The sequence below is a fragment of the Mobula birostris genome, chromosome 16 (assembly GCF_030028105.1).
Source record: "Mobula birostris isolate sMobBir1 chromosome 16, sMobBir1.hap1, whole genome shotgun sequence".
Classification (NCBI taxonomy): Eukaryota; Metazoa; Chordata; class Chondrichthyes; order Myliobatiformes; family Myliobatidae; genus Mobula; species Mobula birostris.
In genome coordinates this window covers 68,676,644-68,702,352 of record NC_092385.1, presented here as the reverse complement: position 1 = coordinate 68,702,352, position 25,709 = coordinate 68,676,644, and the positions used below count along the sequence as shown (strand labels likewise).

At 42.4% G+C, this 25,709-nt stretch overlaps 1 protein-coding gene across 3 annotated transcripts in view; it reads left to right on the top strand.

Moving 5' to 3' along the window:
- traip (TRAF-interacting protein) overlaps positions 1-25,709 on the top strand; it is a 75,654-nt gene that overhangs the window by 11,563 nt on the left and 38,382 nt on the right. For all 3 annotated transcript variants that reach the window (XM_072280806.1, XM_072280804.1, XM_072280805.1), the window contains exons 4-8: positions 918-998; positions 7,240-7,279; positions 10,545-10,672; positions 10,783-10,877; positions 16,400-16,513. In XM_072280806.1, the coding sequence (XP_072136907.1) occupies positions 918-998; positions 7,240-7,279; positions 10,545-10,672; positions 10,783-10,877; positions 16,400-16,513 (458 nt within the window). The remainder of the gene's footprint in view (positions 1-917; positions 999-7,239; positions 7,280-10,544; positions 10,673-10,782; positions 10,878-16,399; positions 16,514-25,709) is intronic.

Sequence of the window (25,709 nt, the reverse complement as noted above, 5' to 3'; positions counted from 1 at the left end):
AAAAGTTTAAAGGGAACATTGGGGGGGCTTCTTCACACAGAGAGTGGTGGGAGTATGGAATGAGCTGCCAGATGAGGTGGTAAATGTGGGTTCTTTTTTAACATTTAAGAATAAATTGGACAGATACATGGATGGGAGGTGTATGGAGGGATATGGTCCGTGTGCAGGTCAGTGGGACTAGGCAGAAAATGGTTCGGCACAGCCAAGAAGGGCCAAAAGGCCTGTTTCTGTGCTGTAGTTTCTATGATTTCTATGGTAAATCTGTGGAATGCTGTGCCACAGACTGCGGTGGAGGCCAGGTCTGTGGGTATATTCAAAGCGGATATTGATAGATTTCTGATTGGTCAGGGCTTCCTTCAAGAGATGTGGTGAGAGGGCAGATGCATGGGGTTGAACGGGATCTGGGATCAGCCATGATGTAATGGTGAAGCAAACTCAACGGGCTGAGCGGCCTAATCCTGCTCCTAGGTCTTATGGTCTTATTCACTTCCATTGATGCTGCCTGACCTGCTGAGTTCCTCCAGCACTTTGTGTGTGGTGCATCATCTAACAATGTCTTATCTGAAATAAATTATGCTGTCCACATTTGTGGTAACTGTTTATGTAAGGTTGTTGAAATGCACGTCCACTTTCTTAATAGTGAAAATGTGGCAACCTTTTTAAAAAAAATACTTTCTTCGCTGCAGTCTTCTTTAACACTTGTAGGTTTTTAGTTTGAATGAAAAGACACTTAATCTATGAATTTTCAGTAAAAATATTGTTATGATAGTGTTCACAACAGAAATACTGTGTTCAGTTATATGTTCTTATTGTGTTGCTGTTTTATTTTCTCACTTTAGTGATATTCCTTTTGGTCACTGAGAGGATGTGGACATCATTTATTAATTATGACATAATGAGTTCTTGTTTTCTAATAGGTCAGTGGAAGATACATCATCAACAAGCTCTTCTTTGACATAGGTGAGAGTGAGCAAGTCCTAGATCCAGAAACTCTCCAGGTAAGCTTGCCTTTTTGTTCAGTATTTTAGATTTTGTTAAGCAAATTGCATTTGCAGAAAAACTTCCATGGTCCTATGTTAACAAGTGTTTTTTATGCTTATCACTAAAGGCACTTACGATAATTTCTTGAAATGAGTTGATGAAATGTTTAACATAATTTACTTAAGATAGACATTTAAATAGTAACACAAAATAAGATAAATCCCCAGCGAACAAGCTGTTCCCTCGGACCACGTGAGAAGCTAGTGCAGAAATTGCAGGGGCCGTAGCAGAGATATTTAAAACATCCTTAGCCATGAGTGAGGTGTTAGAGGATAGCTAATGTTGTTTTGTTGTTTAAGAAAAGCTTTAAAAATTAGCTAGGAAATAATAGGCCAGGGTGCCTGTCATCAGTAGTGGGTAAGTTATTGGAAGGTATTTTAAGGAACTGTATATACTGTATAAGTATTTGGATAGACAGGGACTGATAAAGGATAGTCAACATAGATAGTCGTGTTTAACCAATCTAATAGAGGTTTTGAGGAAGTTACCAGGAAGATTGATGAAGGCAAGGCAGTGGATGTTGTCTTTGCGGACTTTAGCAAGGCCTTTGACAAGGTCCTGCATGGAAGGTTTGTAACTTGGTATTCAAGATGAGGTAGTAAATTGGTTTTACAGAAGAACCCAGAAAGTGGTTGTAGATGGTTGCCTGTCTGACTGGAAGCCAGTTTTATGCTGTGGAAATTGGTGCTGGGTCCATTGTTTGTCAACTATATCAATGATCTGAATGATAATGGGATAAACTGGATCAGCAAATTTGTGGATGACACCAAGATTGGGGTGTAGTGAACAACGAGGGCGAATATCAAAGTTTGCAGCAGGATCTGGAATGGCTGGAAATAATGGACTAAGAAATGGCAGATGAAATTTAATGCAGACAAGTGTGAGATGTTGCACTTGGGGAGGACCAACCAGGGTATGGTGAGAGGTAGGGAATGAGGAGTGTGGTAGAACAGAGGGATCTGGGAATACAAATCCATAATTCCTTGAAAGTGATGTTACAGTTAGAAAGCTTTGTAAAGAAAGTTTTTGACACATTGACCTTCATGAATGAATGTATTGAGTGCAGGAGTTGGACTGTTATGTCAAAATTGTAAAAGACATTGATGAGGCCATACTTGGAGTATTGTATGCAGTTTTAGAACATAGAATAGTACAGCACAGTACAGGCCCTTTGGCCCACAATGTTGTGCCGACTCTTAAACCTTGCCTCCCATATAACCCCACACCTTAAATTCCTCCATATACCTATCTAGTAGTCTCTTAAATTTCACTAGTGTATCTGCCTCCACCACTGACTCAGGCAGTGCATTCCACGCATTAATCACTCTCTGAGCAAAAATCCTTCCTCTAATATCCCCCTTGAACTTTCCACCCCTTACCTTAAAGGCATGTCCCCTTGTATTGAGCAGTAGTGCCCTGGGAAGAGGCACTGGCTGTCCACTCTATCTACAGGTTTCCCCCACCATCCGAAGGTAGAGCATTCCTATGAAACGGTTCGTAAGCCAGAATGTCGTAAAGCGAAGAAGCAATTACCATTTATTTATATGGGAAAATTTTGTGAGCATTCACAGACCCAAAAATAACCTACCAAATCATGCCAACTAACACATAAAACCTAAAATAACAGTAAGATATAGTAAAAGCAGGAATGATATGATAAATATACAGCCTATATAAAGTAGAAATACTTTTCCACAATCATTGCCTGAACTGTTCTCCGTAGCAAAAATCTCACGCAAGCGCTCTCGGCAGAAACACACGCAAGCGCCACCGGCAAAAGCACTCTCTCCAGTAACCTTTAAGCTATGAAGCTGCCAAATCATACCAAATAACACATAAAAATACACAACCAATATAAAATAGAAATAATGTATGTACAGTGTAGTATCACTTATGGGAATCGGGAAGTCAGCGCCAAGCACACTGATGATGGTGTGTTAGGCTGAGTCGTCGCAGGTGGGGGTGGTGCAGTAGCCCCCACCCTCCAGGCTGCCGACCGATACCGATCCGCGAAGTATGCAGGGGTACATACTTCAAGAAAAAAACCGAAATAATCATGCTAATTAACTAGGTGCCGCCCAGCACGTAATTAATTAGCATATTTATTTTGGCTTTTTTCTTAAAGATGTGCTGAGTGCCTCCCGGCTACCTCTGCATTCTCCGCGAATCGGTATCTGTCCGCGGCCTGGGGGATAGGGTGGTGGGACACTGGGGTGTCATCTCATCATCATCTGTTTCCATTAGGGCAGGCAGGTCATCTTCTATCTCTGCCTGCCTCGATGCCGAAGGTCGAGGTTCGTCGTCTGATGTGGAAGGCTTGAAAAATGACAGTACAGTATGCTTGACTGCTGAGCCTCGCGCATTTTTCTATCATACAGTTCTTTGTAAGGACTCAAACCATCTTGCAAATATGCCCTAAACCGACGTACCCTTTCAAAATTAAAGTCGTACTTTATCATTACTCATTTGGTTTCGATTGTTATCCTTTCCCCTTCTATTTGCATCAGCTCTTCATCTATCAGTTCTTGTTCATGGGATGCCAAAACCTCTTCAACATCATCTTCGTCAACTTCCACAAGCCAAACTCACTTTGTCCTTACTTCGTTCACCACGATCGAAATGCTTAATTATGTCTAGTTTTATGATGTGTAACACCCTTACGAGCTATTTTAGGCTTTTCCGATACCTTAGAACTCATCTTGCAAACAGCTGCTCACAGGCACATGTTTAAGCAATGCCTGCTAGAATGCCGTTCCGAACCCGGGGGAGAGCAGCTGCTCGGGGCGTGCGCTGATTTTTTTTTTCCGCGCGCTGCCTTTTTTTGTAACAGTGAAAACACCTTCTGTTAGCGAAAACAGGGAACTAATGTAGGTCTTTCGTAACAGTGAGGTTTCGTAAAGCGAGCGTTCGAAAAGTGGGGGACACCTGTATTCCTCTTAATATCTTGTATACCTCTATCATGTCTCCTCTCACCCTCATTCTCTCCAAAGAGTAAAGCCCTAGCTCCCCTAATCGCTGATCATAATCCATACTCTCTAAACCAGGCAGCATCCTGGTAAATCTCCTCCGTACTCTTTCTAATACTTCCACTTCCTTCCTATAGTGAGGGCGACCAGAACTGGACACAGTACGCCAAGTGTGGCCTAACCAGAGTTTTATAGAGCGGCATCATTACCTCGCGACTCTTCAACTCTATCCCTGGACTTATGAAAGCTAACACCCCATAAGCTTTCTTAACTACCCTATCTACCTGTGAGGCAACTTTCAGGGATCTGTGGACGTGCACCCCCAGATCCCTCTGCTCCTCCACACTACCAAGTATCCTGCCATTTACTCTGTACTCTGCCTTGGAGTTTGTCCTTCCAAAGTGTACCACCTCACACTTCTCTGGGTTGAACTCCATCTGCCACTTCTCAGCCCACTTCTGCATCCTATCGATGTCTCTCTGCAATCTTCGACAATCCTCTACACTATCTACAACACCACCAACCTTTGTGTCGTCTGCAAACTTGCCAACCCACCTTCCCACCCCCACATCAAGGTCGTTTATAAAGGTTGGTTTTGGTCACCTACCTAATAGGAAAAATGTAAATAAGGCTGAAAGAATGCAGAGAAAATTTAATGTTGCTGGGGCTTGAGGACCTGAGTTATAAAGAAAGGTTAAATAGTCTTTATTCCCTAGAACATAGAAGATTGAGGGGAGATTTGATAGAAGTACACAAAATTATAAGGGGTGTAGATAGGGTAAATGCAAGCAGGCTTTTTCTACTGAGATTGGGTAAGACTACAACTAGAGTTCATGGATTAAGGATGAAAGGTGAAATGTTTAAGGAGATTTTGAGGGGAAACTTCACTCAGAATTGTGAGAGTGGAACAAGCTGCCAGTGGATGCGAGGCAATTTCAAAATTTAAGAGAAATTTGGGTAGGTGCATGGATCGTAGAGGTATGTAGGGCTATGGTCCAGGTGCATTCGATGGGAATAGGCAGATTAATATTTCGGCCCTGACTAGATGGGCCAAAAGGCTGGTTTCTGTACTAGCGTTCTATGACACTGATTTTCAATAAATTCTGTAAAGATCAACTTGCAAAGCACCACTTTCGTTTGGCTCAGCTATGCTATTTTTATGTTAAAATTACCTTTTAAGGATTTAAGAAAGGGTCTTTCAGTGTAAATAGTTTACTAAATAATTAAACTAGCTAATTTTCGAAGTCAAGTTTCTTTGAATATATTAAATTTTACACTGGCAAAAATTTACAATTAATGAACCCTAACATTCAAGAAATAGAAGTCAGCATATTGTTGTAAGATTAATGTATTGACAATCCTTCAGTGACCAGAAAAGGGTTCTGGTATTCATTTAAAATTTTAGTTGATTTTAATTAATTTGTTTTCCAGTAGGCAGTTTGGGAAAATATCTACTTGACCCCCGGTTGAAATTTCCATAGAAAATAGTTGGTGGCATCCTCTTTGCAGGTCAGCTTGTATCTGACTTCTGAGTCTGTACATTGAAACATAAAAGGTGTCTGCTCCTCCACGCATATTATCCAGCCACAAAGCTCGAATGTGCTGAGGTGGTAGAAGTACCATGGTCTCATTCATTTAAAAGAGACCATAGGTGCGGGTATTGGGGTTTGTTTATTTCACTTTAGTTTTGTTTTTAAACTAATTATTTATTTAAGCACATTTTTTTATTTATCTTTCTATTAATCTGAATTGCTTCTAAACATCTCTGATCATCAAAAAGAAGTAAAAAGATTTAAAGATATTTAACAATATTTGTGGATGTGCAACAAAGGCCTAGGCATCATTTTGACCACTTTGCAGGAAAGGTCACTGCTTCTAACTGGATCGATTCCATAGAGCTGTGAAATGTACATGAATCAATTCAAAGGATGGATGCAGGAGTGAAAATAAATGGCCACATGGTGATTTCTATACATTAGCTTTTTGGTACATTTATTGCATGGTAATGAGATAATAATTGTTGAGGTCCAATGTTGAAGCGATAAATGTGAATATTGGGAATTTTTAATTAAAACTAAGTGATAAATTGAACACCTGACAAATGCTGGAAACCTGAAATATAAACTGTTATTGTTGGAAATACTTGAAACTGGCAACATCAAATGGCAAGAGAAACTGAGTCAATGACTCAGAATTTGATTTTGTTTCACTGAAAAGTCTGCAGATGCTACCTAGCAGATTCAACTTGGTTCAAACAACACACACAAAATGCTGGAGAAACTCAGCAGGCTAGGCGGCATCTATGGAAAAAAAGTACATACGACGTTTCAGGCCGAAGCCCTTCAGCAGGACTGGAGATAAAAAGCTGAGGAGTAGATTTCAAAGGCCGGGGGAGGGAGAGAGAAATGCCAGGCGCTAGGTGAAACTTTGGGGGGTGGTGGTGAAGCAAAGAGCTAGGAAGTTGATTGGTGAAGGAGACAGAAGGCCATGGAAAGAAAGAAAAAAGGGGGAGGGGGAGTATCAGAGGGAGGCAATGGACAGGCAAGGAGATAACAGAGAGAGACAAGGGGATGGGAAATGTTGAGGGAGGGGCATTACTGGAAGTTTGAGAAATCGATGCTCATGCCATCAGGTTGGAGGCTACCCAAACGGAATATAAGGTGTTTCTCTCTACCCTCCCCCGACTTTTCAAATCTACTCTTCAGCTTTCTTTCCTCCAGTCCGGCCGAAGGGTTTCGGCCCAAAACATCAGCTGTACTTTTTTCCATACATGCTGCCTGGCCTACTAAGTTCTTCCAGTATTTTCTGTGTGTTGCTTGGATTTCCAATGTCTGCAGATTTTCTCTTGTTTGGTTCAGTATTCAGATTTTTAAATAATAAAGAAATAGTAACTGTGCATAATGAAAATGTCCCTATTATATATTTTATTCCTCAATTTAATTTTTATTTTTCTCATCAATTGTTAACTGAGTTGAATAAAGAACAAGCTAAGACTTCAAATTTAATTCTAAAGACATGTAGCAATTTTTATTTAAAAATCTGAAATAATTTGCTGAATATAAATTAAGGCCTAGATGTCAGTTTTACTTGGACCAATGTGACAGCATGGTGTCATCAAGCGCTTACAGCAAATAATTTGATTTGTGTTTTCAAAGTTAATATATTGTAGTTTGTGAAATCCTTAATGATGTTCTAAGTATTGACTGAAGTCTTAATTCTTGTAAACTTTCAGAATGAGCTGGACAGTGTCAAAACTCAGCTGTTACTGAAAGGTGAGCTTACATTTTGTTGTATTATGTTCTTTAGTATGTTGAGGCATAATTGTGAAATGTATGACAAATACAAAATAGAATGGGCTACAGTATTTGGTAAATTGTGCCACGTGCTTTTTAAGTTTTAAGTAATACAGATATGATATCTACAGAGGTATCACACACAAAATGCTGGTGAAACACAGCAGGCCAGACAGCATCCATTGGAAGAAACGCAGTCAATGTTTCGGGCCTAGACCCTTCGTCAGGACTAACAGAAAGAAGAGATAGTAAGAGATTTGAAAGGGGGAGGGGGAGATCCAAAATGATAGGAGAAGACAGGAGGGGGAGGAATGGAGCTAAGAGATGGAAAGTTGATTGGCAAAAGGGATACAAGGCTGGAGAAGGGAGAGGATTATGGGACGGGAGGCCTAGGGAGAAAGAAAAGGGGAGGGGAGCGCCTGAGGAAGATGGAGAGCAGGCAAGGAGTTATTGTGAGAGGGACAGAGAGAGGGGAAAAAAAGGAAAAAATAAAAAATAATAAAAAAAAATAAGGGATGGGGTAAGAATGGGAGGAGGGGCATTAACGGAAGTTAGAGAAGTCAATATTCATGCCATCAGGTTGGAGGCTGCCCCAGTCCTGACGAAGGGTCTTGGCCCGAAACGTTGACTATGTTTCTTCCTATGGATGCTGTCGGGCCTGCTGCATTCCACCAGCATTTTGTGTGTGTTGCTTGTATTTCCAGCATCTGCAGATTTCCTCGTGTCTACAGAGGTATGTCTATCTAAACATAGTGACCACTTTAAGTATTTTTTTTAAAGACTTTGATTGGTCAGGAACTGTATTTGTCTTTACATATGGTACGTTGACCAAAAAAGATGAAAAGTTATGACGTATAGAATGCACCTTAAATCTTTGAAGCCTTTAACCTATATTTAATGACTGCTTCTGCATTTATTTATTTAATATGCTACTTGTTAGTATTTCAAAAGGCCGATAATGCAACCCCTAGATACTGTTGATGTTACTGGCTTTAAAATGTAGGGAGTTCCATCTGTACAGCACACTTCTTCAAATGACAAATGTCACATCTCAATCTTGCCACGTGGACTTGCACCAGTTTTCTAAAATGCTTTATATGGGCATAAGTGGCAGATCCCTACTAATATTTATTTTCTGATTTGCAAGGAGATGGGTATTAAACAACAATCAGAGAAGAGTATAGTACTCAAACCATAACCTGTCTGATTTGTATTCTTGAGCTTGACCACGTATTTATCATATTGTATTGGTTCTATTGATTTAATTTCTACTGCAGTTGGTCATTTTGAACAGTTAGAACAGTCAGACTTTCACATTAGAAACAATAATCCTGAGAAAACCCTATTTAATATTTATAACCCATCCCTGAGTTTGACAAATACCGATAGTTTTCAACCATTCAGGGATTTCTATATATTCCCGAAAGTTATGCCAAATTCCAAAACCTTTAGCTTTAATTGGTAACCTAACGGTTCAGTCTTTGTCCCACATTTTCTTCAGTTATTACTCTACAACCATCAGGCTTCTAAACTTCATTAACCATTGTTCTAAACTGGTTCTACGTGCTATAGACTCACCTTCAAGGACTCTTCACAACTCATTTACAGCCCAGTATTATTTTTATTTACACAGTTTGTCTTTTGCACATTGGTGTTTGTCAGTCTGTCTATTTTTGTATAGTTTTTTGTGAAATTTTCTTACATTTCTTTTTTCCTGTAAATGCCTGCATGAAAATGAATCTCAGTGGTTTCAATGGTTTCAAAGGTACATTTAATATCAGAGGAATGTATACAATATACAACCTGATACGTTTTTTTCTTCGCAACCATCCACGAAAACAGAGGAGTGCCCCCAAAGAATGAATGACAGTTAGATGTTAGAACCCCAAAGCCCCCCAAGCTCCCCTCCCTCCCGTGCGTAAGTGGCAGCAAGCAACAATCTCCCTTCCCCTCCGTCACCGGCAAAAAAATGGCATCGGCACCCGCCATCGAGCACTCAAGTGTGAGAGAGGCAACAGCAAAGACACAGACTTGCAGTACTCCAAAGACTACATTGTTCACCTGGTATTTGACGTACCACAGGCTGTCTCTCTCCCCTTAATAAGGGAGAAAGAGGTGCCCCCATTTCACAGAGAGTTGGGAAACATAACAAACAACTCGCTGGTTTACGATGTTAAAAGCTCGTTGCATCGCTTTTTCCCAGCTCTGTGCCCAAAGATCTCGGGTCTCTGAGCATACAGCCTTAGATATTCTACCTCCCACAACATACTAGTCTTCTGCTCGGACACCGACTTCCTATTCTCCCATCTAGAGAGCCACGAAAACTCAGTCTTCCAAAGGTGAGCGGAGCTCTTAGGCCGAGCCCTTGGCGTGCCAAACAATGGCCAGTTGTGAAACCTAGAGAGCAGATCCCATTCCCGCAAAGAACCGTAGTCAGCATGTAACTCCATGTCAGGGTCTTCAAAGGAACCCTGAAAGGGGAAAATAGAGATATTAAAGATGAAAATGAGCTGTTTCCAAAGCCGCAAGCAAAGGAGTCACTGTATTGTAGTACTGTAGTGCTTTTGACATGTTTTTATTGGTGCACTGAAGATTGGACACTGTCCTTGTAAATGAAAAAGATTTCCCATTCTGTGATTGGCATCTTGAATACATTAATCTTCCTCCATTATCTTCTGATCTGGTACTTTTGTTTTCTCAATCTTGGGACACCCAGTCTTTGTGACTCTTGAGCAGTGATATCTTAACCATGATCTGAGGAATAAAAATAGATTGAATTTACATACAGTTGATCTTTTTTTGGTGGTAAACTCATTTTGCTTCAAAACACTAAATTATTTTTCAAATTATATTAAAAGGAAATTAAATGTCCCTGAGATAGGAAATAGTATGAGATAGCTCTGGTAACATTGTTTGAGATAAGAGCGTCAGTTCAAGATACCAAACAATCTTGTGCACTTTTTTTAGTAATGCTATGGTATTGTTGCTTACAACTCATATTTCTATAACATCTTTAATGCAACAACAACGAGGGCACTTTGCAAGAGTGATATCAAATAAAATTTTACTTGCTAGAGATTGGAGCAGATACCTGAAAGCTCTTTTGAATTTGTAAGGATTGCCTTCAAGGGTTATGTTAAATGGTGTGTCCTAAGTAAAGTTCATTGTGTAAATGACATTATTTATGGTTGGATTAGGAAAGTTAGAGTATTTGTCTGCTCTTGACCTTCACATTTGGTTTCAGGGAAAGAAAAGAAGGACCAACAATCAATCATTGATACACTGAGGAGCACACTGGATAGACGCAATGAAAAAATAGAGTCTTTAACCAGGGAACTGAATGAGGCAGAAATACTGTGTTCAACTCTCAAGGTATTCTATACATACATTTGTTTTCACTTGTCTGATTGGACTGTGATCCACCTGCATGCACTGATTGCATTAATCTTTCCTTACATTAACAAGGGGTTTTATTTTCACAGAAGCAGGTGAGAAAGCTGGAACAGCAGGGAGATGACTCAAAATCTGCAAAGGAAGAGGCACGCAGGCTTCAACAGAAATTGAAAACCGTGGAGAAGTATGGAGAGACAATTTTTATAACAGCTTTGTAGATTATTTTGGTTAATTGTGCCAAACATACAGCATATTATCCTCATTATCTTCAACAATTTTTGCTTGTATTTATGGTGGACGTGGACTCTCCCATCACTCTATCAATTTTTTTCGGCTCAGTTCTTGACTAATTTCCCCCTTACAGTTATCTAGCTTCACATTAATTTATTAAGCATTTGAAATTTATTGTTATACATTGTTTGTAAATCACTTTGAATTCAAAGTCACATTGAGTGGTAGTTTTACTAAGAAGGGTCTTGCGGTCCACGTCCTTAGATGTTGTTCAAAGTTGAAGTGCAAGTTGATATCAAAATTAGAATCAGGTTTACTACCACTGGCATATGTATTGAAATTTATTGTTTTGCGGCAGTAGTATATTACAATGCTTAATAATAAGTATTATAAATTGCACTTAGTATATATTAAAAATGTAAATAAATAATGCAAAAAGAGAGGATAAAAAAATTACTGAGGTAGCATTCATAGGTTCATTGTCCATTCATAAACCTGATAGTGAGGGGAAGAAGCTATTCAGGCTCCTGTGCCACCACTTTGATGGTAGCAATGAGAAGAAGAATGTCCTGGGTGATGGGGGTCCTTAATGATAGATGTTGTCTTTTTGAGGCATCGCCTTTCGAAGAGGTCCTGGATGCTGGGGGAGGCTAGTGCACATGAAGGAACTGGCTGAGTTAACAAATTTATGCTGCTTTTTTTGATCCTGTGCAGTGGCCCCTCCGTACCATACTGTGATGCAACCAGTTAGAATGCTCTCCATGGTACATCTGTAGAAGTTTGAGAGTGTCTTTGATGACATACCAATTCTCCTTAAACTCCTTATGAAATATAGCTGTTGTCATGCCTTCTTTGTAATCGCATCAATATTTTTGGTCCAGGATAGATTCTAAGAGATGTTGACACCCAGGAACTTGAAACTGCTCACACTTTAAATTTCTGATCCCTTGATGAGGGTTGGTGCGTGTTCCCTCTACTATTTCCTGAAGTCCATAAGTCTCTTCTTAGTCTTACTGAAGTTGAATGTAAGGTTGTTGCTGTGACACCACTCAATCAGTTGATCTGTCTTGCTCCTGTATGCCTCCTCATCACCATTTGAAATTCTGCCTGCAATACTTGTGTCATTTTCAAATTTAAGGATGGTATTTGAGCTGCGCCTAGCCACACAATCATGGGAGTAGAGCAGTAGGCTAAGCATACATCCTTGAGGGGTACCACTGTTGACTGTCAGCAAAGAGATGTTATTTCTGATCTGCAAAGGCTGTAAGTCTCCTGGTGAGGAAGTCAAGGATCCAGTTGCAGAGGGACGTAAGGAGGTTTTGGAGCTTTTTGATTAGAACTGAAGGTATGATAGGGTGGTTAAGAAGGCATATGGTGTGTTGGCCTTTATTAGTCAGGGGACTGAGTTCAAGACCTAGGAGGTAATGTTGCAGCTTTATAAAATTGTTCTTAGACCTTACTTGGAGTAATGCGTTCAGTTCTGGTTACCTCATTATTGGAAGGATGTGGAAGCTTTAGAGAGGGTGCAGACATGATTTACCAGGATGATGCCTGGACTAAAAGGTATATCTTATGAGGAAAGGTTGAGCAACCTTTCACTTTGCCGAAGAAGAGGATGAGAGGTGACTGATAGAAGTGTATAAATTGACAAGAGGCGTAGATCAGATGGGCATCCAGAGATTTTTTTCCCAGAGTTGAAATGTCTAATACAATGAGGTATAACTTTAAGGTGTTAGGAGGAATTTTAGAGGAGATGTCAGAGCTAGGTTTTTTTACACTAATTGGTGCATAGAGCACCAGGGGTGCCGGTTGAAGAAAATATATTAGGAAAATTTAAGAGACTCTGAGATGGGCACATGAATGAAAAAAAAATGGAGGGCAATGAGGGAGGGAAGTGTCAGATTGATTTTTGGAGTAGGTTAAAGGTTCAGCACAAAACCGATGGGCCTGCACTGTGCTATACCATTCACTGCTCTCGCACTTAGTTCAAGGATAGAGTTTTCTATGTCTTTATCTTCCATCCCACCAGCTTCTCCATGCAGTCCTCATTAATTTTTGCCACATTCAATACAATATCACCAGCCTTCATATCATTGCTTCTCCCCTTTCAACATTCCATAGAGCTGGTTCTCCCTGTGACACCCTGGTTCATGCTTCATTCTTCACCAACAACAAAGTCCTTTTTCCTCTCATTGCCCACTCCTGGCTTCTCTACAGTATTACCTAGACTAACACATTTCTCTGTTTCTCAGTTCAAATGAAGGGCCTCACACCTGAAATGGTACCTGTTTCATTTTCTGCTTATGCTGCCTGAACTACTGAGTTTCCCAACATTTTCTGTTTTCCCTAAGTTTCAAATCTCCCTTTACTTTAAGTGTTCCTTCCAGGTGAAAGGCAGATTTAATTGAAACGCTTCCAAATTAGTGTACTGAATTCAGTGTTTATAATGTTGATTGCCCTATGTTGGAAAAACTGAACATATCAGATGGCAGTTTGTAGAGCACCTCTACTTGCTTTGCAAGGTTAATCCTTAGCTTCTACTTGTTTCACTTCAGTTCTCTATCTCTCTACTAACTTTGTTTTACTTTCTCTGAAAACGCTATGTGAACTGCTGGATAGTGAAAGCATTCTCTATTATCTGGCAACTGCAAGATCTTGTATCACATAGTTCCATCCTAGTTCTTTTTCTTTGTCTTTATTCAGGTAAATCAAACAAATCACCATTCTCAGCTGTCTCTGCTGCCTTTTGTCCGATTCTTCATCTCTAGTGTATCACAAACATCTTCTTTGTTCTCTCTACTGCTTCGATTAATCCGTGCAACACACATCAAAGTTGCTGGTGAATGCAGCAGGCCAGGCAGCATCTCTAGGAAGAGGTACAGTCGACGTTTCAGGCCGAGACTCTTCGTCTTCCTAGAGATGCTGCCTGGCCTGCTGCGTTCACCAGCAACTTTGATGTGTGTTGCTTGAATTTCCAGCATCTGCAGAATTCCTGTTGTTTGTCGATTAATCGTGTTTGGTTTCTGACTTTTCTTAGTTTGACAATAGATCATATCTCCGAAAGGTTCATTCTGTTTCTCCACAGGTGCTGTCTAATCTACTGAGTGTTGCCATGATTTTCTGTTCCTGTTTCAAAACGCTATGAATTTTTTTCCTCTGCCAAAAATAAGAGTGAGGAAAGTTTTAGAATAATTAAGTTATTTTTTTTACAATAATTAACAAAACCACTTTAACCACCATCTGCTCTCTGATGTACAAGATCGTGCAGCAATAATTTGAAAAAGATCATGGGAGCTCTCCCTGGTACATCAGTGTCTGATAAACAGCTCATGCAGTTGTTATTAAACTGCTGTGCTGGGGATTACAGTGTGTCAATTGTCTTGTGTCCTGTATTACAACAGTAACATCATTTACAGCTGTGAGGCACTTTAGATCATGCCAGATACTACAGAAATGTATGTTGGTCTTTATTGTCACAAAATAATGAAACATTTTTTTTATGCCCTTTTTATTGGCAAATTGCAAGATATGGTGATGTGAAGTATTGTGAGCAGTTTTGGGCCCCATATCTACAAATGGATGTGCTGGCATTAAAGGGTCCAGAGTAAGTTCACAAGAATGATCCTGGGAATGAAAGAGTTAATGTATGAAGAGCAGTTGATGGGCCTTTACTCACTGGAATTTAGAAGAATGAGGGGAGATCTCATTGAAACTTATCAAATGTGGATGTGGAGAGGATGTTTCCTATAGTGGTGGAGTGTACGACAGAGGGTGTTGGGGAATGAATGTAATGGGTGACAGATGAAAGCTATTGTTCGTCACAGAAACTGTTCTACATGATTCACAAACATCGTCATTGAGCTGTTGTGTTCACTTTAAGAGACAATGTTTGACATGTCAGTGCAAGGCCACTGCTTTTTTGGTTTGTCATAATGGAAGTAAAAAGCTGCAGCTTTTCTTAAGCATATAAAACAACTCCATTAGCGTTAGAATAGAAGGCTATCCCTTTAGAACAGTGATGCAGAGAAATTTCTTTAGTGAGAGGATGGTAAATCTGTGAAATTCATTACCTCAGGTAAGGCCAGGGTAATTGGGTATATATAATGATGGGGTTGATAGGTTCTTGATAATGAGGGTGTCAAAGGTTATAGATAAAAGGCAGGAGTATGAGGTTGAGAAGGACAATTGGGTGTCAGCTGTGTAAGCACCTTGTAAATGAAGCACTTTAGAGGAGGGTTTATATGCCAAAGGAGGAGCAGGAGAAGATGGCAGCACGCGCGGCCACTTCGGTGGTGATGTCTGTTATCTGTCAAGTAGGGGACCGTGCACAATTCTGATTTGTTAGAGACAGATGTGGGAGTACGAAGGAACACCTGGAAAACATGAAATGCCCGCTTCGCTGCTGCTGCTACTGTGTGGTAACTGAAATCTCCGGAGCAGAAGGCCCCAAAATCCTTGGCTTTGCGTGTTTCAGCTGCCGGAGCGAGGTCGAAGGCGCTCGGCAGAGGATGGCGCTCGGGAGGCTGTATCAGAGAGGCTAGTCGGAAGCTCGAAGTTTTCAGATGGATGGACTCAGTGTCGGCTGTGGTCGGCTGCTTCCAAGGCATCGGCAGGTTGATGGTGCCTGGAGGTTTATGGCAGGGAGTTTCTCTCTTTTGCCGCCTGCTTTGGGGACTCGGGAGTCAATCAACTCGGGAACTTTTGAGACTTTATTTACCGTGCCCATGGTTTGTTCTTCATCAAATTATGGTATTGCTTTGCACTGCTGTAACTATATGTTATAATTATGTGGTTCTGTCAGTGTTAGTCTTTGGTTTGTCCTGTTTTCTGTGATATCACTCCGGAGAAACATTGTATCGTTTCTTAATGCATGTATGCATTTCTAAATGACAATTAAAGAGGACTGAGTGTTCTCATAATCTATGTGGAGGTTAATTTTATGTAAGAAGAAATTATATTGTAACTGCTAAATAATTAATAATGCACAGTAGAATAAACTGAATAAGCAAACCTAATTCTTGAGACAGGTCAGGTATCTTAAGTTTATTTATGTTCCCAGTTAGAACAATGGTCCACCTATTGTCCGGTTCCTTATCAACTTTTCCCCATTTTATCCTGAACACTTAAAGCCTTGTTCATGGCCAGAAAACCCACATGTTCCGTGCCTGATGGCGTGAGCTACCATCCTGATTCCTGACCTCTTCCCTTGTGCCTATGATTATTCTTACAGCCAAAATCTTAAATCAGGAATAAGAGGCTCAGATGACATACAATCTAGGCATGCTGGCGGCTCCCAGTTATGTACAAGTTAAGCTAATCCAGTCTGGCCCAAAATTCAGACTTGAGAACCGGCATGTCAATACAGTTAAGTAACATTTGACAGACAAAATTGAGTAACTTTCTCCACTTTTATTAGTGCTGGTGAAATCAACTGTCAATCATGAAATGATAACCTGGCCAATGTTTATTTTTCAGTATTCAACTGTTGCTTCAAACCCAGAGGCCAGAAGTTGAAGAAATGATCCGGGAAGTTGGAGTAGGACAATCCGCAATAGAGCAGCTGTCCATTTACTGTATCTCCTTAAAAAAGTAAGAAAGAAAGTTTTGTATTTTAAATAATACAAATGGTTTAATCAGCAGACTAAGGATGGAGAATCAATTTTTTTAAGCTGTGGCAGATCCTAAGTTTTGAGTCCATACAATGCAGTTCCTCACTAAAATGAATCCATGCAGTCTGTTTTTTCACCAGCTCTGATACATTAGGAAATCTTGAACCAGAATCTGCAATGAAAGTTGCTGTAGAAAATGTCATTGTGCTTCAGCAGATGGTGCTTACCTTGGAGTGAGATAAGGCAGGTGCTTAAAGCAGATTTGAAAAAGTTGCTCCTGGGGGATCTTACCTTGACTATAAACAAGCTAAGAACATTTGTTTATGAGGATTGAAGGAGATTCAATCATCAATGCAATTGTCTTGTTCAACAAAATTATTCCTTAAACTTTGGAGAAACATGCAGTATCTTTGCCCATGTTAACCTATGTCCTCAAAGCATAAAGTGGGAAGACTTGGGGAATAAAAGATATAACAGTCCAAGTGTCCACCAACAAGATCCTCAAATTCTTAAAAGGATCACGTGCAGTAGTTATGTTTCAATTTAATGGGCCATTTCAGATACACAAAAGAGAAACAAGAAAATACAAGGTTCTAATGCGGCTATTTGAGTTCAGAAAGGTTACTAATAATAATGCCTGTCAGTGCATTAAATAAACTTTGATAAGTAGATCTCCTTTCATTTAGACAACACTAGTAAATTTTAAAAAGTATTTATACTTTCCTGAGCTGAGACTCTTAAGGAACAAAGACGACTGAACTTCCCATGCCTTACGATCGTAGTACAACCTGAAGATCTCTGCGGAGACCTCCAAACAATATGGAGGTAAGTAAGCACTTCAAGGAAGAGAAGAACAATGTACATACACTGTTAATTCCATTTACAGATACAATAGGGTTTGCTGTTGCCATGCAGGTCTCTAAAACTGTACAGTGCTACTATTCAGCAGATTGGAAACACTGTTTAGGGTACAAATCCTAGTCTCTCAATGGAGCCTATGCACAAATGTAGCAGTATATCACTCTACTTAGCACATTAGCAGTTATCCATTTTAAGTTGAACAGTCACATTGTTTTTAATAGAAAGTGAATTTGATTCTTTTTGCAGCTTTATAGATCTCTGGATAGGCTGCATCTGCAGTATGGCAGTCAGTTCTAGTTACCCCATTAGAACATAGAACTTGATACAGCAGAACACAGTACAAGTCTTTCGGCCCACAAGGTGCCAAACTTTTTATCTACTTTAAGATAAATCTAACCCTTCCCTCCTACATAGCCCTCCATTTTCTTATCATCTACATGCCTGTCTAAGAGTTTCTTAAAATGTCCCTACCAATCTACCACTCCTGGCAGCGTGTTCCATGCATCCGTCACACTCTGTCTTAAGAACTTGCCTCAGACACCCGCACCCCCATACTTTCTGCCAATCAACTTAAAATGGTGCCTCTTGGTATTTGAGGTAAAAGAAGGATGTGGAGGCTTTGGAGAGGGTGCAGAGGATTGGAGGGTGGTGAATGTCGTCCCCTTGTTCAAAAAAGGTGGTAGGGATAGTCCGGGTAATTATAGACCAGTGAGCCTTGCGTCTATCGTGGGAAAGCTGTTGGAAAAGATTCTTAGAGATAGGATCTATGGGCATTTAGAGAATCATGGTCTGATCAGGGACAGTCAGCATGGTTTTGTGAAGGGCAGATCGTGTCTAACAAGCCTGATACAGTTCTTTGAGGAGTTGACTAGGCATATAGATGAAGGTAGTGCAGTGGGTGTGACCTACATGGATTTTAGTAAGGCTTTTGACAGGGTTCCACACGGTAGGCTTATTCAGAAAGTCAGGAGGCATGGGATCCAGGGAAGTTTGGCCAGGTGGATTCAGAATTGGCTTGCCTGCAGAAAGCAGAGGATCATGGTGGAGGGAGTACATTTGGACTGGAGGGTTGTGACTAGTGGTGTCCCACAAGGATCGGTTCTGGACCTCTACTTTTCGTGATTTTTATTAAGACCTGGATATGGGGGTAGAAGGGTGAGTTGGCAAGTTTGCAGACGACACAAAGGTTGGTGGTGTTGTGAATAGTGTAGAGGATAGTTGAAGATTGCAGAGAGACATTGATAGGATGCAGAAGTAGGCTGAGAAGTGGCAGATGGAGTTCAACCCGGAGAAGTGTGAAGTGGTACACTTTGGAAGGACAAACTCCAAGGCAAAGTACAAAGTAAATGGCAGGATACTTGGTAGTGTGGAGGAGCAGAGGGGTCTGGGGGTGCATGTCCACAGATCCCTGAAAGCTGCCTCACAGGTAGATAGGGTAGTTAAGAAAGCTTATGGGGTGTTAGCTTTCATAAGTCGAGGGATAGAGTTTAAGAGTGGCGAGGTAATGATGCAGCTCTATAAAACTCTGGTTAGGCCACACTTGGAGTACTGTGTCCAGTTCTGGTCGCCTCACTATGGGAAGGATGTGAAAGCATTGGAAAGGGTACAGAGGAGATTTACCAGGATGTTGCCTGGTTTGGAGAGTATGCATTATGATCAGAGATTAAGGGAGCTAGGGCTTTACTGTTTGGAGAGAAGGAGGATGAGTGGAGACATGATAAAGATATACAAGACATTAAGAGGAATAGGTAGAGTGGGCAGCCAGCGCCTCTTCCCCAGGGCACCACTGTCAATACAAGAGGACATGGCTTTAAGGTAAGAGGTGGGAAGTTCAAGGGGGATATTAGAGGAAGGTTTTTTACTCAAGAGTTACTGGTGCATGGAATGCACTGCCTGAGTCAGTGGTGGAGGCAGATACACTAGTGAAACTTAAGAGACTACTAGACAGGTATATGGGGGAATTTAAGGTAGGGGGTTATATGGGAGGCAGGGTTTAAGGGTCGGCACAACATTGTGGGCCGAAGGGCTTGTACTGTGCTGTACTATTCTATGTTCTTTGTTCTAGATCATGTTTACAGGATGCCGCCAAGGCAGTTGGACAACTTGGGCTTTTTCTGCAGTGGCAGGAACAGACCATAAGACCATAAGACAAAGGAGCAGAAGTTGGCCATTTGGCCCATCGAGTCTGCTCCACCATTTTATCATGAGCTGATCCATTCTCCCATTTAGTTCCACTCCCCCGCCTTCTCACCATAAGCTTTGATGCCCTGGCTACGCAGATACCTATCAATCTCTGCCTTAAATACACCCAATGACTTGGCCTCCACTGCTCCCCATGGCAACAAATTCCATAGATTCACCACCCTCTGACTAAAAAAATTTCTTCGCATTTCTGTTCTGAATGGGCGCCCTTCAATCCTTACGTCATGCCCTCTCATACTAGCATCCCCCATCATGGGAAACAACTTAGCCACATCCACTCTGTCCATGCCTTTCAACATTCGAAATATTTCTATAAGGTCTCCCCTCATTCTTCTAAACTCCAAGGAATACAGTCCAAGAGCGGACAAATGTTCCTCATATGTTAACCCTCTCATTCCGGGAATCATTCTAGTGAATCTTCTCTGTACCCTCTCCAACGTCAGCACATCCTTTCTTAAATAAGGAGACCAAAACTGCCCACAGTACTCCAAGTGAGGTCTCACCAGCGCCTTATAGAGCCTCAGCATCCCATCCCTGCTCCTATACTCTATTCCTCTAGAAATGAATGCCAACATTGCATTCGCCGCCTTCACTACTGACTCAGTCTGGAGGTTAACCTTAAGGGTAACGTGTAGGAGGACTCCCAAGTCCCGTTGCATCTCAGAACTTTGAATTCTTTCCCCTTTTAAATAATAGTCTACCCGTTTATTACTTCTGCCAACGTGCATAACCATACACTTTCCAACATTGTACTTCATTTGCCGCTTCTTTGCCCATTCTTCCAATCTATCCAAGTCTCTCTGCAGACTCTCCATTTCCTCAGCACTACCGGCCCCTCCACCTGTCTTCATATCGTGAGCAAGCTTAGCCACAAAGCCATCTATTCCATAATCCAAATCGTTGATGTACAATGTAAAAAGAAGCAGCCCCAACACGGACCCCTGTGGAACACCACTGGTAACCGGCAGCCAACCAGAATAGGATCCCTTTATTCCCACTCTCTGTTTCCTGCCAATCAGCCAACACTCTATCCACATGTGTAACTTTCCCGTAATTCCATGGGCTCTTATCTTGTTAAGTAGCCTCATGCGTGGCACCTTGTCAAAGGCCTTCTGAAAATCCAAATATACAACATCCAGTGCATCTCCCTTGTCTAGCCTACTGGTAATTTCCTCAAAAAATTGTAATAGGTTTGTCAGGCAGGATTTTCCTTTAAGGAATCCATGCTGAGTTCTGCCTATCTTGTCATATGCCTCCAGGTACTCTGTAACCTCATGCTTGACAATCAGCTCCAACAACTTCCCAGCCACCAATGTCAAGCTAACAGGTCTATAATTTCCTTTTTGCTTTCTTTCCCCCTTCTTAAATAGCGGAGTGACATTTGCAATCTTCCAGTCCCCTGGAACCATGCCAGAATCTATCGACTTGAAAGATCATCGCTAATGCCTCCGCAATCTCCACAGCTACTTCCTTCAGAACACGCGAGTGCATTTCATCTGGTCCAGGAGATTTATCTACCTTTAGACTACTCAGCTTCCTGAGTACTTCCTCTGTCGTAATTGTGACTGCACACATTTCTCTTCCCTGCCACCCTTGAGTGTCCGGTATACTGCTGATGTCTTCCTCAGTGAAGACTGATGCAAAATACTCGTTCAGTTCCTCTGCCATCTCCTTATCTCCCATTACAATTTCTCCAGCATCATTTTCTATCAGTCCTATATCTACTCTCACCCGTCTTTTACTCTTTATATACTTGAAAAAGCTTTTAGTATCCTCTTTGATATTATTTGCTAACTTCCTTTCATAGTTAATCTTTTCCCTCTTAATGACCTTCTTAGTTTCCTTTTGTAAGGTTTTAAAAACTTCCCAGTCCTCTGTCTTCCCACTAATTTTTGCTTCCTTGTACGCCCTCTCCTTTGCTTTAACTTTGACTTTGACTTCTCTTGTCAACCACGGTGGCATCCTTTTTCTATTTGAAAATTTCTTCTTTTTTGGAATATACCTGTCTTGCACCTTCCTCACTTCTCGCATAAACTCCAGCCACTGCTGCTCTGCTGTCTTTCCTGCCAGTGTCCCTTTCCAGTCAACGTTGGCCAGTTCCTCTCTCATGCCACTGTAATTTCTTTTACTCCATTGAAATACCGACACATCAGATTTCGGCTTCTCTTTTTCAAATTTCACAGTGAACTCAATCATGTTATGATCACTGCCTCCTAAGGGTCCCTTCACCTCAATCTCTCTAATCACCTCCGATTCATTACACAATACCCAGAGGGAGACCTGACAGAAGTTTACCAGATTTTTCAGGGATTAGATGGGACAGACATCCAGTATCTTTTCCACAGAGTTGAAGAATGTCCATTACTAACGGGCATGCATTTAGGGTGAGACAGGTTAAGTTCAAAGGAGATATACAAGGTAAGTTTTTCACAGAGAGTAGGAGTGCCTGGAAGAAGTGTGCTGTGTGCTGTGCACTGCGGAAGCTCCTAGATAGGCACGTGAATGTGCAGAGATGGAGGGATATGGACCTGTGCAGGCAGAATGGCCCAGTTTAATAGGCTTTTAATTACATTTAATTAGTTCTGCACAATATCCTCCGTCCAAAGGGCCTTTTCCTGTGCTGTTTTCTGAATCTCAAAATTAATTCAGCATGGGTTGCTCTTAGAAGTATGAGCACTATACAATTAATATAAGTATTCAAATATATAGACAAATGGAATTGATTACAATGCTAATACGAGGAAATCTGCAGATGCTGGAAATTCAAGCAACACACATCAAAGTTGCTGGTGAACGCAGCGGGCCAGGTTGCATCTCTAGAAAGAGGTACAGTCGACATTTTGGGCCAAGACCCTTGGTCAGGACTAACTGAAAGAAGAGCTAGTAAGGGATTTGAAAATGGGAGGGGGAGGGGGAGATCCAGAATGATAGGAGAAGACAGGAGAGGGAGGGATGGAGCCAAGAGCTGGACAGTTGATTGGCAAAAGGGATATGAGAGGATCATGGGACAGGAGGCCTAGGGAGAAAGAAAAGGTGCGGGGGGAACCCAGAGGATGGGCAAGAGACAGAGGGAGAAAAAAGAGAGAAAGAAAAAGAATGTGTGTATATGAATAAATAACGGATAGGGTACGAGGAGGAGGTGGGGCATTAGCGGAAGTTTGAGAAGTCAATGTTCATGCCATCAGGATGGAGGCTACCCAGACGGAATATAAGGTGTTGTTCCTCCAACCTGAGTGTGGCTTCATCTTTACAGTAGAGGAGGCCGTGGATAGACATATCAGAATGGCAATGGGACGTGGAAATAAAATGTGTGGCCACTGGGAGATTCTGCTTTCTCTGGCAGACAGAGCGTAGGTGTTCAGCGAAATGATCTCTCAGTCTGCGTTGGGTCTCGCCAATATATCGGGAGCACCGGACACAGTATATCACCCCAGCCGACTCACAGGTGAAGTGTCGCCTCACCTGGAAGGACTGAATGGTGGTAAGGGAGGAAGTGTAAGGGCATGTGTAGCACTTGTTCTGCTTACAAGGATAAGTGCCAGGAGGGAGATCGGTGGGGAGGGATGGCGGGGGGGGGGGGGGCGAATGGACAAGGGAGTCGCGTAGGGAGCGATTCCTGCGGAAAGCCGGGGGGGCGGGGGAGGGAAAGATGTGCTTGGTGGTGGTTTCCCTTTGGAGGTGGCAGAAGTTACGGAGAATAATATGTTGGACCCGGAGGCTGGTGGGGTGGTAGGTGAGGACTAGGGGAACCCTATTCCTAGTGGGGTGGCGGGAGGATGGAGTGAGAGCAGATGCATGTGAAATGGGGGAGATGCATTTGAGAGCAGAGTTGATGGTGGAGGAAGGGAAGCCCCTTTCTTTAAAAAAGGAGGACATCTCCCTCGTCCTGGAATGAAAAGCCTCATCCTGAGAGCAGATGCAGCGGAGATGGAGGAATTGAGAGAAGGGGATGGCATTTTTGCAAGAGACAGGGTGAGAAGAGGAATAGTCCAGATAGCTGTGAGAGTCAGTAGGCTTATAGTAGACATCAGTAGATAAGCTGTCTCCAGGGATAGAGACAGAAAGATCTAGAAAGAGGTAGGAGGTGTCGGAAATGGACCAGGTAAACTTGAGGGCAGGGTGAAAGTTGGAGGCAAAGTTAATAAAGTCAACGAGCTCAGCATGCGTGCAGGAAGCAGCGCCAATGCAGTCGTCGATGTAGCGAAGGAAAAGTGGGGGACAGATACCAGAATAGGTTTGGAACATAGATTGTTCCACAAACCCAACAAAAAGGCAGGCATAGCTAGGACCCATACGGGTGCCCATAGCTACACCTTTAGTTTGGTGGGAGGAGCAAAGGAGAAATTATTAAGAGTAAGGACTAATTCCGCTAGACGGAGCAGAGTGATGGTAGAGGGGAGCTGGTTAGGTCTGGAATCCAAAAAGAAGCAGAGAGCTTTGAGACCTTCCTGATGGGGGATGGAAGTATATAGGGACTGGACATCCATGGTGAAAATAAAGCGGTGGGGGCCAGGGAACTTAAAATCGTCGAAAAGTTTAAGAGCGTGAGAAGTGTCAAGAACATAGGTAGGAAGGGATTGAACAAGGGGAGGATAAAACCGTGTCGAGGTATGCAGAAATAAGTTCAGTGGGGCAGGAGTAAGCTGAGACAATAGGTCTGCCAGGACGGGCAGGTTTGTGGATCTTGGGTAGGAGGTAGAAACGGAAAGTGCGGGGTGTAGGAACTACAAGGTTGGTAGCAGTGGATGGGAGATCCCCTGAGCAGAGAAAGTCGGTGAAGGTGTGGGAGACAATGGCCTGGTGCTCCTTAGTGGGGTCACGATCGAGGGGTAAATAAGAGGAGGTATCCACGAGTTGTCGCTGTGCCTCGGCAAGGGAGAGGTCAGTACACCAGACTACAACAGCACCCTCTTATCGGCAGGTTTTATAGTAAGGTTAGGATTAGTGCGGAGGGAGTGGAGAGCAGAGCGATCAGAAGGAGTGAGGTTGGAATGGGAACAAGGTGCGGTGAAGTCAAGACGGTTGATCTCCCGTCGGCAGTTAGCGATAAAGAGATCCAGAGCAGGCAGAAGACCAGAGTGGGGAGTCCATGAAGAGGAGGAGGGTTGAAGACAGGAGAAGGGGTCACCAGTGGGGGTGAAGGAGTCCTTGCTGAAGAAGTAGGCCTGGAGACGGAGCAGGCGGAAGAAGAGTTCAGCGTCATAGTGTACGCGGAACTCGCTGAGGTGTGGGCGAAGGGGGACAAAGGTGAGGCCCTTACTGAGGACAGAGCGTTCTGCCTCAGACAGTTGAAGGTCAGAGGGGATGGTAAAGACCCGGCACAGATGAGAAGTGGGATCAGAGGGGGGAGGCTGGGGGTGTCAGTGGAGAGGGGAGGGTTGGGGTGAGAGGAAGATGGAGCCACTGATGGCCCAGGAGCTGACGGTGGGATCTAAGGGAGACGGGGTTGCAGAGTGGTAGTGGGGGAAGGGGAGACAGGAGTCACAATCGTGGCACATAAAGACCTGGAGTTCAAGGCTGGAGTCACAGATGGTGGTTGCGAAATCGCTTTGAAGGTGTCCATGGTCATTGCTGGAGTCTGGGTTTTGAATATGCCCTGAGGTGTTGGAGCCGGTGAGATCAATGGCAGGAGCAGCAATCTGAAGTTCATGCCTGCTAGCGTCAGGACCAGCAGGCTCTGGGGTCTGCAGATGTAAGATCTTGCGATCTTTGCCTAACATGACAAAGTCAAAAAAACGGTGATTGCAGGCATGGATCCGACGGAGGATGAAGTAACGGGTAGGACCATTACAGACGGCGAAGAAAGTGTCCCGAAGGTGTGGAAGGGTCTGGGATAGGGACGGCAAATACCTCCTCATGACGGCGAGGGTCGCCTTCAGAGCTTGATGAGAGAAGCGACAAGGCAGCGTCAATAAAATGTGAGTACCTGGGATCCTCAGAAGGTCCAAATTGAGAGGCTCAAAAACTAATACTGAAGCCAACTGGAGTAAGTTGGCAGCGGAGGCACGTTCCAAGAAAGGATATATGGCTGTGATAGCGAGTCTGAGTCAAAATGTGGTCGAAAAGTTGAAGAGCTGAAGAAATTACAGGTGACGAGCAGTGAGAGATGGTTT